The sequence below is a fragment of the Dermochelys coriacea genome, chromosome 3 (genome assembly GCF_009764565.3).
Source record: "Dermochelys coriacea isolate rDerCor1 chromosome 3, rDerCor1.pri.v4, whole genome shotgun sequence".
NCBI lineage: Eukaryota > Metazoa > Chordata > Testudines > Dermochelyidae > Dermochelys > Dermochelys coriacea.
This window is the reverse complement of record NC_050070.1, coordinates 175,154,915-175,170,397: the sequence shown is the minus strand read 5'-3', so window position 1 is coordinate 175,170,397 and position 15,483 is coordinate 175,154,915. Positions and strand designations below refer to the sequence as shown.

Here is a 15,483-nt window from a genome sequence, read left to right as displayed (position 1 = left end):
AAAGCGTGGGACCCTTACTGATTGGGGGAGGCAACCTAGTGACAGATGATGTGGAAAAAGCTGAAGTACTCAATGCTTTTTTTGCCTTGATCTTCACAGAGGAGGTCAGCTCCCAGACTGCTGCACTGGGCAGCACAGTATGGGGAGGAGGTGAGCAGACCTCAGTGGTGAAAGAATAGGTTAAGGACGATTTAGAAAAGCTGGACATGCACCAGTCCATGGGGCAGAATCTAATGCATCCAAGGGTGCTGAAGGAGTTGGCTGATCTGAGTGAAGAGCCATGGGCCATTATCTTTAAAAACTCGTGATGATCGGGAGAGGTCCCGTACAATTGAAAAAGGGCACTATATTTGCCTATCTTTAAAAAAAAAAAAAAAAAAAAAGGAGAATCTGGGGAACTACAGACCAGTCAACTTCACCTCGGTCCCTGGTAAAATCATGAAGCAGGACCTCAAGGAATCCATTTTGAAGCACTTGGAGGAGAGGAAGGTGATCAGGAACAGTCAACATGGATTCACCAAGGGCAAGTCATGTCTGACCAACCTGATTGCCTTCTATGGTGAGATAACTGACTCTGTGGATATGGGGAAAGCGGTGGATGTGATATACCTTAACTTTAGCAAAGCTTTTGATACAGTTTCCCACAGTATTCTTGACAGCAAGTTAAAAAGAAATATGGATTGGATGAATGGACTATAAGGTGGATAAAAAGCTGGCTAGATCACCAGGCTCACCGGGTAGTGATCGATGTCTAGTTGGCAGCCGGTATCAAGCGGAGTGCCCCAGGAGTCGGTCCGAGGCTGGTTTTGATCAACATCTTCATTAATGATATGGATGATGGGATGGATTGCACCCTCAGCAAGTTCGTGGATGACACTAAACTGGGGGGAGAGATAGATATGCTGGATGATAGGGATAGGGTCCAGAGTGACCTAGACAAATTGGAGGATTGGGCCAAAAGAAATCTGATGAGGGGGAGGGATAGCTCAGTGGTTTGAGCTTTGGCCTGCTAAACCTAGGGTTGTGAGTTCAACCCCTGAGGGGGCCATTTAGGGATCTGGGGCAAAAACTGGGGATTGGTCCTGCTTTGATCAGGGGGTTGGACTAGATGACCTCCTCAGGTCCCTTCCAACCCTGATATTCTATGAACAAAGACAAGTGCAGAGTCCTGCACTTAGGACAGAAGAATCGCAGGCACTGCTACAGCTGGGGACCGACTGGGTAAGCCACAGTTCTGCGGAAAAGGACCTAGGGATTACAGTGGACATGATGCTGGATATGAGTCAACAGTGTGCCCTTGTTGCCAAGAAGTCATGTGCCCCAGCCCCTGATCATTTTCGTTGCCTCCGCTGGTCTCTCTCCAATTTGTCCACATTCTTTCTATAGTGGGGGGTCCCAAAACTGCATACAATGCTCCAGATGTGGCCTCAATTAAGGCCTCAGTGCTGAGTAGGAGCATTGCCAGCAGATTGAGGAAAGTGATTATTCCTCTCTATTCGGCACTGAGGCCTTAATTGAGGCCACATCTGGAGTATTGCATGCAGTTTTGGTACTCCCCACTATAGAAAGAATGTGGACAAATTGGAGAGAGAACAGCGGAGGCAACGAAAATGATCAGGGGCTGGGGCACATGACTTATGAGGAGTGGCTGAGGGAACTGGGCTTGTTTAGTCTGCAGAAGAGAAGAGTTTGGGGGGATTTGATAGCAGCCTTCAACTACCTGAAGGGGGGTTCCAAAGAGAGGATGGATCTAGACTGTTCTTAGTAGTGGCAGATGACAGAACAAGGAGTAACGGTCTCAAGTTGCAGTGGGGGAGGTTTAGGTTGTATATTAGGAAAAACTTTTTCACTGTGAGGGTGGTGAAGTACTGGAATGGGTTACCTAGGGAGGTGGTGGAATCTCCTTCCTTAGATGTTTTTAAGGTCAGGCTTGACAAAGCCCTGGCTGGGATGATTTAGTTGCGGATTGGTCCTGTTTTGAGCAGGGGGTTGGACTAGATGACCTCATGAGGTCTCTTCCAGCTGTAACCTTTTATGATTCACTGAAGCTAACAGAAGGGCTTATCTAGGATCCTGATAAAGGTCAAGTGTATGATGTACAGTATACTTTTTGAAAAAACTTGAGATTTAAAAATGTGAAATTTAAAAATCTATAATATAAACAGAAACCTAGCTAAGAGGTGCATATATTATTTATTTGACATTTGTACAGAAAATTATTAACATGCAAGTACTATGTGCTCAATAAAATAGGATTTAGTAGACAGCTCAGGGGATGAGTAACAGGCTAAGTAGTTTTATACCTGTAGGTAATTGGCTTACATCAAGTCCAGGTTGGTAGTTACTTAAAGCTATTACCATCTGACAACACTTCAGTGATCTATGTGAAATTAGATGGTCAGTTTCTAGTGGACAAATGGCTACATCACAGTTGGCTGAAACTGACATGGCAACCTTCTTGGCCTTTCCAACTTACTGAATAAGGAAAAAATGATCCTAAAGAGTGAACTAACTTCTCTGCTTTAGTGAAGGTTCCTCCAACTAGGGGTTAAGGCAAAGTATCAGTGTATTAGGGGAAAACTTGAACTGTTGCCTATCCAGTACTTTGTGGGGAAAATAGAGGGTATTTCGTTCATTAGCTTTGTCAAGGCAACACATTTCGCTAGGCTTTACATTTACTTAAAATTTGATGTGTGGACCCCAGGGGTTGGGGAAGCATTGCAGTTTCCTTAATTAGAAGAGAAACTAAAGATTAATTCAGGACAACAAATTACATACAGGGACTAGTGCTCTTGAACTCTACTTGTCTGATTGTTTTCCTCACTGCCACCAAAAAAGTACTTAATGCATACCCCTCAGCCTTTTTATTTTTAAGAGATTCTCCCAATGCACTCATGCTCTCCCATTGTCACTCTAAAACTCCTTGTTCAGTCCTGTTCCTTCCAGTAAAATGCCCATGATCATTCCCACAGTAGAAACCCTTTATGAACTCAATCTCTAATCTGCCCTGTGCTTGCTCCATTGTAGGAGACAAACCTTGTTTACCCCACAAACAAGTCTGCTTTTGAATTGAGTTGATATACATTTGAAAAATAATAGTTGTATGTGAAGTGATTAGTAAGATGTTTGCCCTACTTTCTATATTCAGGGGTTGAATTAATACACTAGTTTAGCATGTGTGATCATGTCCCCTTTAGAGGCCGGCCTCCACAAGGATAAAAAGCCTGTTTCTTACTGACAACTGATGCAGTTATTTCCATTTGAGCTAAAGGACGAGTCTGTACTTTTAAGGTGCTGAAAAAACCTGTATTCTAACGTTGCTGGCAACTGGGGCATCTGTATGTTTGTGATCATGGGTTGTAGCCAGCTGCATTTTAAATGTAATATGTTATTTTCAGAAACTACCTTTTCTAAAAAAGTTGAGTATCAACCTTGGAAATCCTTAAGGAAGTCACATTATTGAATCTAATCCTGCAACCTTTACATCCATTGAGGTGAATGGGATTGCTCACATGAGTAAGGGCTACAGTATTGGGATGATATACTGTAAACAAAGCTGCTAAGCATCGTATGCGTTTGCTTTCTTACTTAATATATCTTTGCTTTTCACTTTTTGGAGCCTTATTAGCATTTTCTTTATCATATTGTGTTACATAAATTACTGTAGCAGAATTTATATTCAGAGTCTGAAGTGTAGAATATTTGTTTAGGAATTGCATACACATAACATTTGTACAACTTGAATGCACGTTGTATACACATACACGTTTTCGGCTGTATTTCCCACAATCTATTTTAGCTTTTTCAAGAGATTACATTCGCAATTGCATTTAAGGGTCTAGTGTTAACATCTCTGAAACTTTATAATTTAATTAGTTGTCAGATTAATAAAAGGCACTGAGTTTGTGATAGACACTTGAATAAATGGAAAGTATATAGTCGTGTTGAAGGCTGTTATAACTATACTCTGCTTAAATTTGTACCTTCATCTAGTCTCTTGCCAGATGACTTCTTCTGTACATTCTAGTTATCATCTTTATTTAAAAAAAAAATTATAAAATCTATATCAAACTGCTACTCTTAAACTCTGTTTCTTGTGATTGGTGTAACATGCCATAACAATCACATTAGATGTCTATGAAGAATATATAAGAAACTGTCTTTCCTTGTTTCTGCTCTTACTGAATTTTTATTAAAATTGCTATAATTTTCCAGTGAACAGGTTCATCTACATAAAATGGATATGCAGTCATGCATAAAAATCTGAAAGAGCTATTTATGATTTTCACAAATATTATCCTTAACTATATAAAGGCCTATGACATCTGGAGAAAATACTAGAAGATTCTTACTGGGTGATCCTTCGGCATATTGTTCCACATCCTCTGTTTAATTTCAGTAGCTACTTTAGGATTTGTCTTTCCCAGTTTAGTTATAATTTTATCCACATGGTTCCTGGTGACCTGTAGGAGACTGTCCATGGTTGGCCACAGTTCATTAGGTTTGGAAAGGTCCAAAACAAGAATTATAGCAAAAGTCCTATAAAAAGGAAGTGGGGGGAGAAGGGAACAGAAGAGTTCTTATTCAGTCTAATCATCGGTACATAAGACCATTATATTTTTCGTAAACAACATTTTTCCCTCAGTAAAATTGCTGAAAACAAATGTGAAAAAAACAACCAGAGAGGAGGCTTGTATTAAAGGTTGCAGAACAAGCAATGGCCCTTAAGCATACTCTGAACTCTGCTGAAACGTTTAAATTGTCTTCGTAGCTGAATTTCCGAACCTTTGATTTTTCCACTCCTCACCACTGATTTGTGGGTGCTTTATTGGTTAACTTTATTTCTGGAAATTTTGTTTGAAGACAAGTAGTACCTGCAAGTGTCAGGGATTCATTTTGCTCCTGCCTGTTGTATGACAAGGCATTTCAACATAATCTCTTAATGCACCCCAGTCATCTCTTGCCTATCTGAAATCCCTATTTAAGTTATGTCAAACTCCTGCTTATGAAGGTTCCTGACTTTTAGTGATCACCTACATGGCCCAGAAAATCAGAAGAGTAACCAAAGTGCAACCTTTCAACCAGGAAGTAGCAGAAGGTAGTAAGGAAATTTATTCTGTGCCATGGCTTGTTGTGCCAGTTAGAAGGGACCTCAGACGACAAACTGAGGATGATGCTCTGGGTGGTAGATCAGGAGATGTGAGGTTAATGATCCTTGGAAGAATGGAACCCTATACATACTAAAAGGTTACATTGGTTTAAGGTTGGCCCTGAGAGGAAGAGATTATTAAAATCCAATGAAACACAGAACACTGGAAACTCATGTCTGAAACAGAATGCCACTAATAGCAGAGGACTGACTGCTGGTTTTAACCAGGCTCTATAGCAGGGGTGGCCAACCTGAGCCTGAGAAGAAGCCAGAATTTACCAATGTACATTGCAAAAGAACCACAGTAATATGTCAGCAGTCCTGCATCCGCTCCCCCTCCCCACGCCTCCCATCCACCGGCAGCCCCCCAATCAGTGCCTTCCTCTCCCTCCCCGCACCTCCGGATCAACTGTTTCGTGGCATGCAGGAGGCTCTGGGGGGGAGGGGGAAGGAGTGATGGCACAGTAGGCTCAGAGGAAGGGGGACGGAAGGGGTGAAGTGGGGGCAGGGACTGTGGCAGAGCCAGGGGTTGAGCAGTGAGCACCCCCCAGCACACTGGAAAGTTGGTGCCTGTAGCTCTAGCCCCGGAGTCGGTGCCTATGCAAAGTGGCGCATATTAACTTCTGAAGAGCCACTTGTGACTCCGGAGCCATAGGTAGGCCACCCCTGCTCTATAGGAACACCATGTTTTACTATGTGGATTCCAGATTGGAGGGAAATCAGAAGAGCTACAGAGCAAGATAAATCTCTAATTTCGCCAAGTAACGCTATGAAAAATCTAATGGAAAGTGTCTTGGCTAAACTAGATCTAGTTTAAGGCAGTTTAAAATAAACAAGCTTCTTTATTACAGGTGGACACAAAAACCACTGAAAAAGTATTTGTGCTGGTGATGAAACAAAATGAAAATATTGTCTTTGCAAACTATGACAACTGCACTGGTGCACTGTAATGTTGTCTTATTGACAGGGCCAGGCTTAGGAAGGGCAGAGAGAAGATTCTTTAGGCCCTGGGTCATCCAAATTAAAAGATTCATTTACCGTAAAGACAGGGGAAGAGGATCTTCAGGGGGCCTACCAGCCTCCTCCATTCCAGAAGAAGTGGAGTTCAGCAGTTAATGCTGGAGTCCATGCATTGGTGGCAGTGTTTGAAAAAAAATTCAAATGATAATTCTCCAAAGTAGCCAAAGGTCTTCAGGAGCAACTAGGCTCCCAGAGGCCACAGCAGTATTTTTTAAATATTTTTTCTCATTATGCAATGACAGAATCCCGAGTAGTCAGTACAATAATATACAGACAGTAAGTGCTCAAATACCAAGCCAACCCATTGCTTTCTACAAAAACTGAAGATATGGGACATCTGCCAATGGAATAAAGCAATAAAATATCAGAACATAAAAACACTAAATAAAACTTGCTAACCTGAAAAGTTTTTTATTGCTGTTTTCCCTTCTTTCATTTAATCATTTTTTTCTTTCCATCTCCAAATCATTCTATTCCCCTTTCTTTTTTCTCCTATTGTTTTCTCTTTTATAATCCTGTCTCCTTACTCCTCTCTTGTTCTTTATATGAAAAGCTATATCTGTTTTCTCCTCAATCATTTATTCTCTTCCACTCTACATTGCCTCTTCTTGCTGCCCTACTCCATTTTTTCTGATCCATTTCCCCCACATTCTCTTCCCTCTGCTCTCCCCTGTATTCCAGTATCTGTCTCCTGCCTCTCTCAGAAACTTCATCTCTCATCCTCTTTCAAGCTGCACAGGGACCTCATATCTTTTTTCTTCTTCCTCTCCCTTTGCTCGATGACGTCTACACTACTCCATCTTCTCCTTCATTAAGGTCCTGTTTTTCTCTCCCCATGATTGATTTCTCTCTCCTCCCTCAGTGAGGTGCACCTTTCTCTCCCACTCTAACATGCTGTTCTCTTAGGCCTAGTCTACACTAAAAAGTTAAGTCAACCCATGAGCAGCATAGTTAAGCTAACCTAACCCCTGGTGTAGACAGTGCTAAGTCAACCTAGCTACTGACTCCTGGGTGGGTGGATTACCTACATCAATGGGAGATCCCCTCCTGTCAGCAAAGGCAGTGTCTATACAGAAGCGCTACAGTGGCGCAAATAATTTTTAGGAAAAAACACTCTGATAAAAACGTTCAAACCTAGTAAACAGTTTACATTTTGGAAGATTTCTCCACAACAAAATGGCCAGAGATTTAATCTCAGTTTTCATTTAAGCAAAATTAACTCTGACATTGTAAGGTTCTTTATGACTTACCTTATGTTGTCATTAGTTATTGGTATACGAATCAAGTCCAATAATGAGGTTCCACCACCTAGTTCCCAAAAATGTGCAATGTCTTTTGGCTGCAAAACAGTTTCTTTGCATTAGAAATTTATATTTCCATGTAACACCATCAGAAGTTTCCAATTGTTGTAACAATGGCAACAGACAGGTCCCTGATGTGCAATGAGTACAGTACAGGAGCACAGCATAGCACATGAGGTGTGTCCCATAAGTGATGTGGCAAATTAGAAGTTAATTATGTGGCCCCAGTCTCTTAGGGCTTGTCTATCCAGGAAGTTAGTGTGGAGTAGCTACTTCACTTTAAATTCACACTCTAGCTTATTCCGCACTAACTTCACATATAGACAAGTCCCTATTTATGCAGCATAGATATCCTGCCCCCCAACCAAAACCTTCTTTTCTCTCTGCCATGTCCAGTTTTCTTCTCCCTCCCCTCCCTACTACTTTAAGCACATAAAGACCAGAGTGGCATGGAAGGATCAAAGACAGCTGAACACCTTAGGTGGTGAATAGGAGGTGATATGTACACCTGAGTGAGGAGGAAATTGAATGGTTAGAAGCACATAGGACTTTTAAGCACATAAGACCGGATTCTTTGTTGCCCTTGTACCATGCACATTCATTTACACCAGTCTAAAGTAAGTATAAAATGGCTTTAAAACACTTTAGGAGTGATTTAAACCACTATGTAGTGGTGAAAATAACTAAAAATACACTTCAATGGAGAATCAGGTCTATAAGGTGCCTTAACATTTCAAAGAGGGTTCTGAATTCCTTAGTCCCCACCCCCATGACCTGTGTTCCCTCTAAGCTGCACAGTCGGGCAGCCGCCTAGGAGTTATTCAAGTGCTGCGCACTTGGTTAGCAGAGCCACGCACATCCGGCAGCATGTGTTCAGGTGCCCTTCCCCGCACTGGCTGTGCAGAACGGGGTGTGTGTGTGCTGATGTCAGGGTATCCCCCTCCCCTCATGTATCCCATCTGTGCAGAGCAGGGGAGTGGGGATAGAGCTCAGGAGCAGGAGAGCTGCTGTGATCTGAACGAGCCTTCCAGGGTTAAGTGAATGCGTTAAAGAGACTTCCCCAGCAGCCAGCACACACACAGAGTAAGTCTCTCTTTCTCTCACACTCACACACACACACACACACACACACACACACACACACACACACACACACACAGTGTCTCTATCTCACACACAGTCTTTCACACTCACCTCCCAACACATATAGCATTAATGTTGTTGTTGTTATTTCTTGTAACTTCCTGCAATGTACATATATTCTCTGTAATTTTATTCTTTCAAAGTGTTTTATTTTAGTTTTTTGACTATGCATTTCATAATTTTTATTTTTCTTACACTTAAATTTAATTCTTTGAGCAGTGAGTTCTAAAATGCCTAACCTGTCCTGGCTGGAGTAATTATCCCTATGGTAACTTTTAAAAAATATATATTTTATCAAGGCTTTTTGTTTCTACTGGTGGCGCACATCCGTACATTACCTTGGTGCACATAACAAAATTTATTCCACACATGGATGGAAAAAATTAGTGGGAACAATGGCCACATACTAAAACAATAAGCATGAAATAGTTAACAACGTTGATACTTGAACTATCATTAGATTTCAGCGTTGATGCTCACCAAGACTGATAGAGCAGTTCATACTTCTCCCATGGTTATGGCTGCAGGCTGACCATGTCAGATACCACTACACTGGTTTAAATTCAGTTCACATTTTTAAGATTACCTTTGGAACCATGAGGACAAAGTTGTTGTTGTAGGTGTTTGTTTTGTTTTTAGTTAAATTTGAGGACTTCAAGGAGCAGAGAATCCTCCTGCAAGTGTCCCGTGCCCCACACAGCAGAGGAAGGTGAAAAACCCCCAGGGCCTCTGCCAATCTGCCCTGGAGGAAAATTCCTTCCTGACCCCAAATATGGCGATCAGCTAAACCCTGAGCATGTGGGCAAGACTCACCAGCCAGACACCCAGGAAAGAATTCTCTGTCGTAACTCAGATCCCATCCCATCTAACATCCCATCACAGGTCATTGGACATATCTACTGCTAATAGTTGAAGATCAATTAATTGTCAAAATTAGGCTATCCCATCATATCATCCCTTCCATAAACTTATCAAGCTTAGTCTTGAAGCCAGATAGGTCTTTCGCCCCCACTGCTTCCCTTGGAAGGCTGTTCCAGAACTTCACTCCTCTGATGGTTAGAAACCTACCTCTAAATTTCAAATCTAAACTTCCTGATGGCCAGTTTATACCCATTTTTTCTTGTGTCCACATTGGTACTGAGCTTAAATAATTCTTCGCCCTCCATGGTATTTATCCCTCTGATATATTTCTAGAGAGCAATCATATCTCCTCTCAGCCTTCTTTTGGTTAGACTAAACAAGCCAAGCTCCTTGAGTCTCCTTTCATAAGACAGGTTTTCCCTTCCTCGGATCATCCTAGTAGCCCTTCTCTGTTCCTATTTCAGTTTGAATTCATCTTTCTTAAACATGGGAGACCAGAACTGCACACAATATTCCAGATGAGGTCTCACCAGTGCTTTGTATAACGGTACTAACACCTCCTTATCTCTACAGGAAATACCTGGCCTGACGCATCCCAAGACTGCATTAATTTTTTTCATGGCCATATCACATTGGCAGCTCATAGTCATCCTGTGATCAACCAATACTCCGAGGTCCTTCTCCTCCTCTGTTACTTCCAAGTGATGCGTCCCCAGTTTATAACAAAAATTCTTGTTATTAATCCCTAAATGCATGACCTTGCACTTTTCACTATTACATTTCTTCCTATTACTATTACTCCAGTTTACAAGGTTATCCAGATCTTCCTGTATGATATCCCGGTCCTTCTCTGTATTGGCAATACCTCTCAGCTTTGTGTCATCTGCAAACTTTATTAGCACATTCCCGCTTTTTGTGCCAAGGTCAGTAATAAAAAGATTAAATAAGATTGGTCCCAAAACCAATCCCTGAGGAACTCCACTAGTAACCTCCTTCCAGCCTGACAGTTCACCTTTCAGTGTGACCCGTTGTAGTCTCCCCTTTAACCAGTTCCTTATCCACCTTTCGATTTTCATATTGATCCCCATCTACATGCAAAATGAAAGCTAGCCATGCATTCCGAAAACTGAAGTAAATTGAAATAAACTGAATAAAATTCAAACTGAAATACTTTCTGTCTCGCAGATGATTGTTGAGTTAAAAGAGAAAGTCACTAGTTAGGTTTTACTACTGAATGAGTGATACAACAAATATATTATCGTACTTTTGCCATGTACTCACTCTGTTATGACCTTTTGCTCTTCTTCCAAAAGTATATTCCAAGGCTAATGTTGGTTTTGGAATTTCATCCCTATCCAATGAAGATACAGTATATGTCACCTGCATATATTCTTTCAAGATCTTCTGAATTTACTTCACATACAATAACCTTTACCATTATCTCAACTCAATTCATTACCCAAACAGTAGAGAATTTATATTGGGAAAACAGGAACATAAAGAGAACACCTCAAGACAGACAGTTCCTTAATGGATATCAAAAGGACACAGAGGACCAAATTTTCAAAACTATGCACACGCATACTGTGACTGAGCACACAAACTACCACTAACAGCACTCTAGAAATCTGGCTCCAAATGCCAAAATGTTTTACTATCACATTATAGATATTTAGATATCATTAACCCTTCACAAATCATGCATCAGGTCACTAGCAAGAAAATTTAATCTACTTGCCATCCATAATTTTACACAATAACTTTATTTTATTGGCACATAATATTCTCTGCAAGACTATGAAAAAAATATTGTTGATATTACTCCCAGAGATGCAAAATACTTTTCAAAACTTAACACATACCTGTCAAGACACCTCAATATAATAGTAGTCTTTCCCTGGAAATTAAAAACAATGAAGAAGACTATTGTAATGTCATTAAAGCATAAAAGTTATATAATTGTATATAATGTAATGCTTTATTATTGGAATGATTAAAAGAATGCATCTGAAAACTGTAAACTTATGCAGTCATTTGTAGTCTGATTACTAGAAAGTTAAGTGCCTACTTTCTATCAGAATGTAGCTACACTGCTATTAATATAATTATAATAAATTGGTGGATATGACAAACACAGTAATAGCAACAGGATACCTAAAATCAGACAAAAAGAAAAGGAGTACTTGTGGCACCTTAGAGACTAACAAATTTATTAGAGCATAAGCTTTCGTGAGCTACAGCTCACTTCATCGGATACATTTGGTGGAAAAAACAGAGGAGAGATTTATATATACACACACACAGAGAACATGAAACAATGGGTTTATCACTTAAGTTAAGCCATCACCAGCAGCAGGGGGGGGAAAGGAGGAAAACCTTTCATGGTGACAAGCAAGGTAGGCTAATTCCAGCAGTTAACAAGAATATCAGAGGAACAGTGGGGGGTGGGGTGGGAGGGAGAAATACCATGGGGAAATAGTTTTACTTTGTGTAATGACTCGTCCATTCCCAGTCTCTATTCAAGCCTAAGTTAATTGTATCCAGTTTGCAAATTAATTCCAATTCAGCAGTCTCTCGTTGGAGTCTGTTTTTGAAGCTTTTTTGTTGAAGTATAGCCACTCTTAGGTCTGTGATCGAGTTTATGGAGGAGATGGTATGATGGGATAATGGGATTTTGGTAAGTAATTTATCTTTAAATATTCAGGGTAAATAGGCCAGATCCCCTGAGATGGGATATTAGATGGATGGGATCGATTTACTATAGAAAATTCTTTCCTGGGTATCTGGCTGGTGAATCTTGCCCATGTGCTCAGGGTTTGGCTGATTGCCATGTTTGGGGTCGGGAGGGAGTTTTCCTCCAGGGCAGATTGGAGAGGCCCTGGAGGTTTTTTTGCCTTCCTCTGTAGCATGGGGCATGGTTGACTGGAGGGAGGCTTCTCTGCTCCTTGAAGTTTTGAACCATGATTTGAGGACTTCAATAGCTCAGACATGGGTGAGGTTTTTCATAGGAGTGGTGGGTGACATTCTGTGGCCTGCGCTGTGCAGGAGGTCGGACTAGATGATCAGAGTGGTCCCTTCTGACCTTAGTATCTATGAATCTATGAGTGACCAGAGAGATTGAAGTGTTCTCCAACTGGTTTTTGAATGTTATAATTCTTGACGTCTGATTTGTGTCCATTCATTCTTTTACGTAGAGACTGTCCAGTTTGGCCAATGTACATGGCAGAGGGGCATTGCTGGCACATGATGGCATATATCACATTGGTAGATGCGCAGGTGAACGAGCCTCTGATAGTGTGGCTGATGTGATTAGGCCCTATGATGGTGTCCCCTGAATAGATATGTGGACAGAGTTGGCAACGGGCTTTGTTGCAAGGATAGGTTCCTGGGTTGGTGGTTCTGTTGTGTGGTGTGTGGTTGCTGGTGAGTATTTGCTTCAGATTGGGGGGCTGTCTGTAAGCAAGGACTGGTCTGTCTCCCAAGATCTGTGAGAGTGATGGGTCGTCCTTCAGGATCGGTTGTAGATCCTTGATGATGCGTTGGAGAGGTTTTAGTTGGGGGCTGAAGGTGATGGTTAGTGGCGTTCTGTTGTTTTCTTTGTTGGGCCTGTCCTGTAGTAGGTGACTTCTGGGTACTCTTCTGGCTCTGTCAATCTGTTTCTTCACTTCAGCAGGTGGGTATTGTAGTTGTAGGAATGCATGATAGAGATCTTGTTTGTCTCTGTCTGAGGGGTTGGAGCAAATGCGGTTATATCGTAGCGCTTGGCTGTAGACAATGGATCGAGTGGTATGATCTGGATGAAAGCTAGAGGCATGTAGGTAGGAATAGCGGTCAGTAGGTTTCCGATATAGGGTGGTGTTTATGTGACCATCGCTTATTAGCACCGTAGTGTCCAGGAAGTGGATCTCTTGTGTGGACTGGTCCAGGCTGAGGTTGATGGTGGGATGGAAATTGTTGAAATCATGGTGGAATTCCTCAAGAGCTTCTTTTCCATGGGTCCAGATGATGAAGATGTCATCAATGTAGCGCAAGTAGAGTAGGGGCATTAGGGGACGAAAGCTGAGGAAGCGTTGTTCTAAGTCAGCCATAAAAATGTTGGCATACTGTGCGGCCATGCGGGTACCCATCGCAGTGCCGCTGATTTGAAGGTATACATTGTCACCAAATGTGAAATAGTTATGCGTCAGGACAAAGTCATAAAGTTCAGCCACCAGGTTAGCCGTGAAAGTATCGGGGATACTGTTCCTGACGGCTTGTAGTCCATATTTGTGTGGATACTCTCATAAAGAACCAACCTTCCACACAAACTTCCTCGTGGCTGGACTTTACAAAAACTAGACAAGCCATTTACAAAACACACTTTGCTTCTCTAGAAAAGAAAAAGGACACTAAGCTATCTAAACTACTATATGCCGCAAGGGGCCACAACAATGGTTCCCGTAACCCACCCAGCAATATTGTTAATCTATCCAACTATACTCTTAGCCCAGCAGAAGAATCTGTCCTATCTCGGGGCCTCTCCTTTTGCCCCTCCACTCCCACGAACATGATACAGTTCTGTGGTGACCTAGAATCCTATTTTCGACGTCTCAGACTCAAGGAATATTTCCAACACACCTCTGACCAACATATTAACCCACAGAGACCTTCCTGCCAACACTACAAAAAGAAGGATTCTGGGTGGACTCCTCCTGAAGGTCGAAACAGCAGCCTGGATTTCTACATAGACTGCTTCCGTCGACGTGCACGAGCTGAAATTGTGGAAAAGCAGCATCGCTTACCCCATAACCTCAGCCATGCAGAACACAGTGCCATCCACAGCCTCAGAAACAACTCTGACATCATAATCAAAAAGGCTGACAAAGGAGGTGCTGTCGTCATCATGAATAGGTCAGAGTATGAACAAGAGGCTACTAGGCAGCTCTCCAACACCACTTTCTACAAGCCATTACCCTCTGATCCCACTGAGAGTTACCAAAAGAAACTACAGCATTTGCTCAAGAAACTCCCTGAAAAAGCACAAGAACAAATCCGCACAGACACACCCCTGGAGCCCCGACCTGGGGTATTCTATCCGCTACCCAAGATCCATAAACCTGGAAATCCTGGTTCTTTTGTAGAGAAGCAAAGTGTGTTTTGTAAATGGCTTGTCTAGTTTTTTGTAAAGTCCAGCCACGAGGAAGTTTGTGTGGAAGGTTGGTTCTTTATGAGAGTATCCACACAAAGATGGACTACAAGCCGTCAGGAACAGTATCCCCGATACTTTCACAGCTAACCTGGTGGCTGAACTTTGTGACTTTGTCCTGACCCATAACTATTTCACATTTGGTGACAATGTATACCTTCAAATCAGCGGCACTGCGATGGGTAGCCGCATGGCCCCACAGTATGCCAACATTTTTATGGCTGACTTAGAACAACGCTTCCTCAGCTCTCGTCCCCTAATGCCCCTACTCTACTTGCGCTACATTGATGACATCTTCGTCATTTGGACCCATGGAAAAGAAGCTCTTGAGGAATTCCACCATGATTTCAACAATTTCCATCCCACCATCAACCTCAGCCTGGACCAGTCCACACAAGAGATCCACTTCCTGGACACTACGGTGCTAATAACCGATAGTCACATAAACATCACCCTATATTGGAAACCTACTGACCGCTATTCCTACCTACATGCCTCTAGCTTTCATCCAGATCATACCACTCGATCCATTGTCTACAGCCAAGCGCTACGATATAACCGCATTTGCTCCAACCCCTCAGACAGAGACAAACAAGATCTCTATCATGCATTCCTACAACTACAATACCCACCTGCTGAAGTGAAGAAACAGATTGACAGAGCCAGAAGAGTATCCAGAAGTCACCTACTACAGGACAGGCCCAACAAAGAAAACAACAGAACGCCACTAGCCATCACCTTCAGCCCCCAACTAAAACCTCTCCAACGCATCATCAAGGATCTACAACCCATCCTGAAGGACGACCCATCACTCTCACAGATCT

At 42.1% G+C, this 15,483-nt stretch overlaps 1 protein-coding gene across 3 annotated transcripts in view; it reads right to left on the bottom strand.

Annotated features, from left to right (window-relative positions):
* LOC119853246 (cytoplasmic dynein 2 light intermediate chain 1) overlaps positions 1 to 15,483 on the bottom strand; it is a 133,202-nt gene that overhangs the window by 108,884 nt on the left and 8,835 nt on the right. For all 3 annotated transcript variants that reach the window (XM_043511879.1, XM_043511880.1, XM_038396095.2), the window contains exons 3-6: positions 11,337 to 11,371; positions 10,756 to 10,825; positions 7,420 to 7,508; positions 4,353 to 4,539 (exon numbers count right to left, since the gene is read on the bottom strand). In XM_043511879.1, coding sequence (XP_043367814.1) covers positions 4,353 to 4,539; positions 7,420 to 7,508; positions 10,756 to 10,825; positions 11,337 to 11,371 — 381 coding nt within the window. The remainder of the gene's footprint in view (positions 1 to 4,352; positions 4,540 to 7,419; positions 7,509 to 10,755; positions 10,826 to 11,336; positions 11,372 to 15,483) is intronic.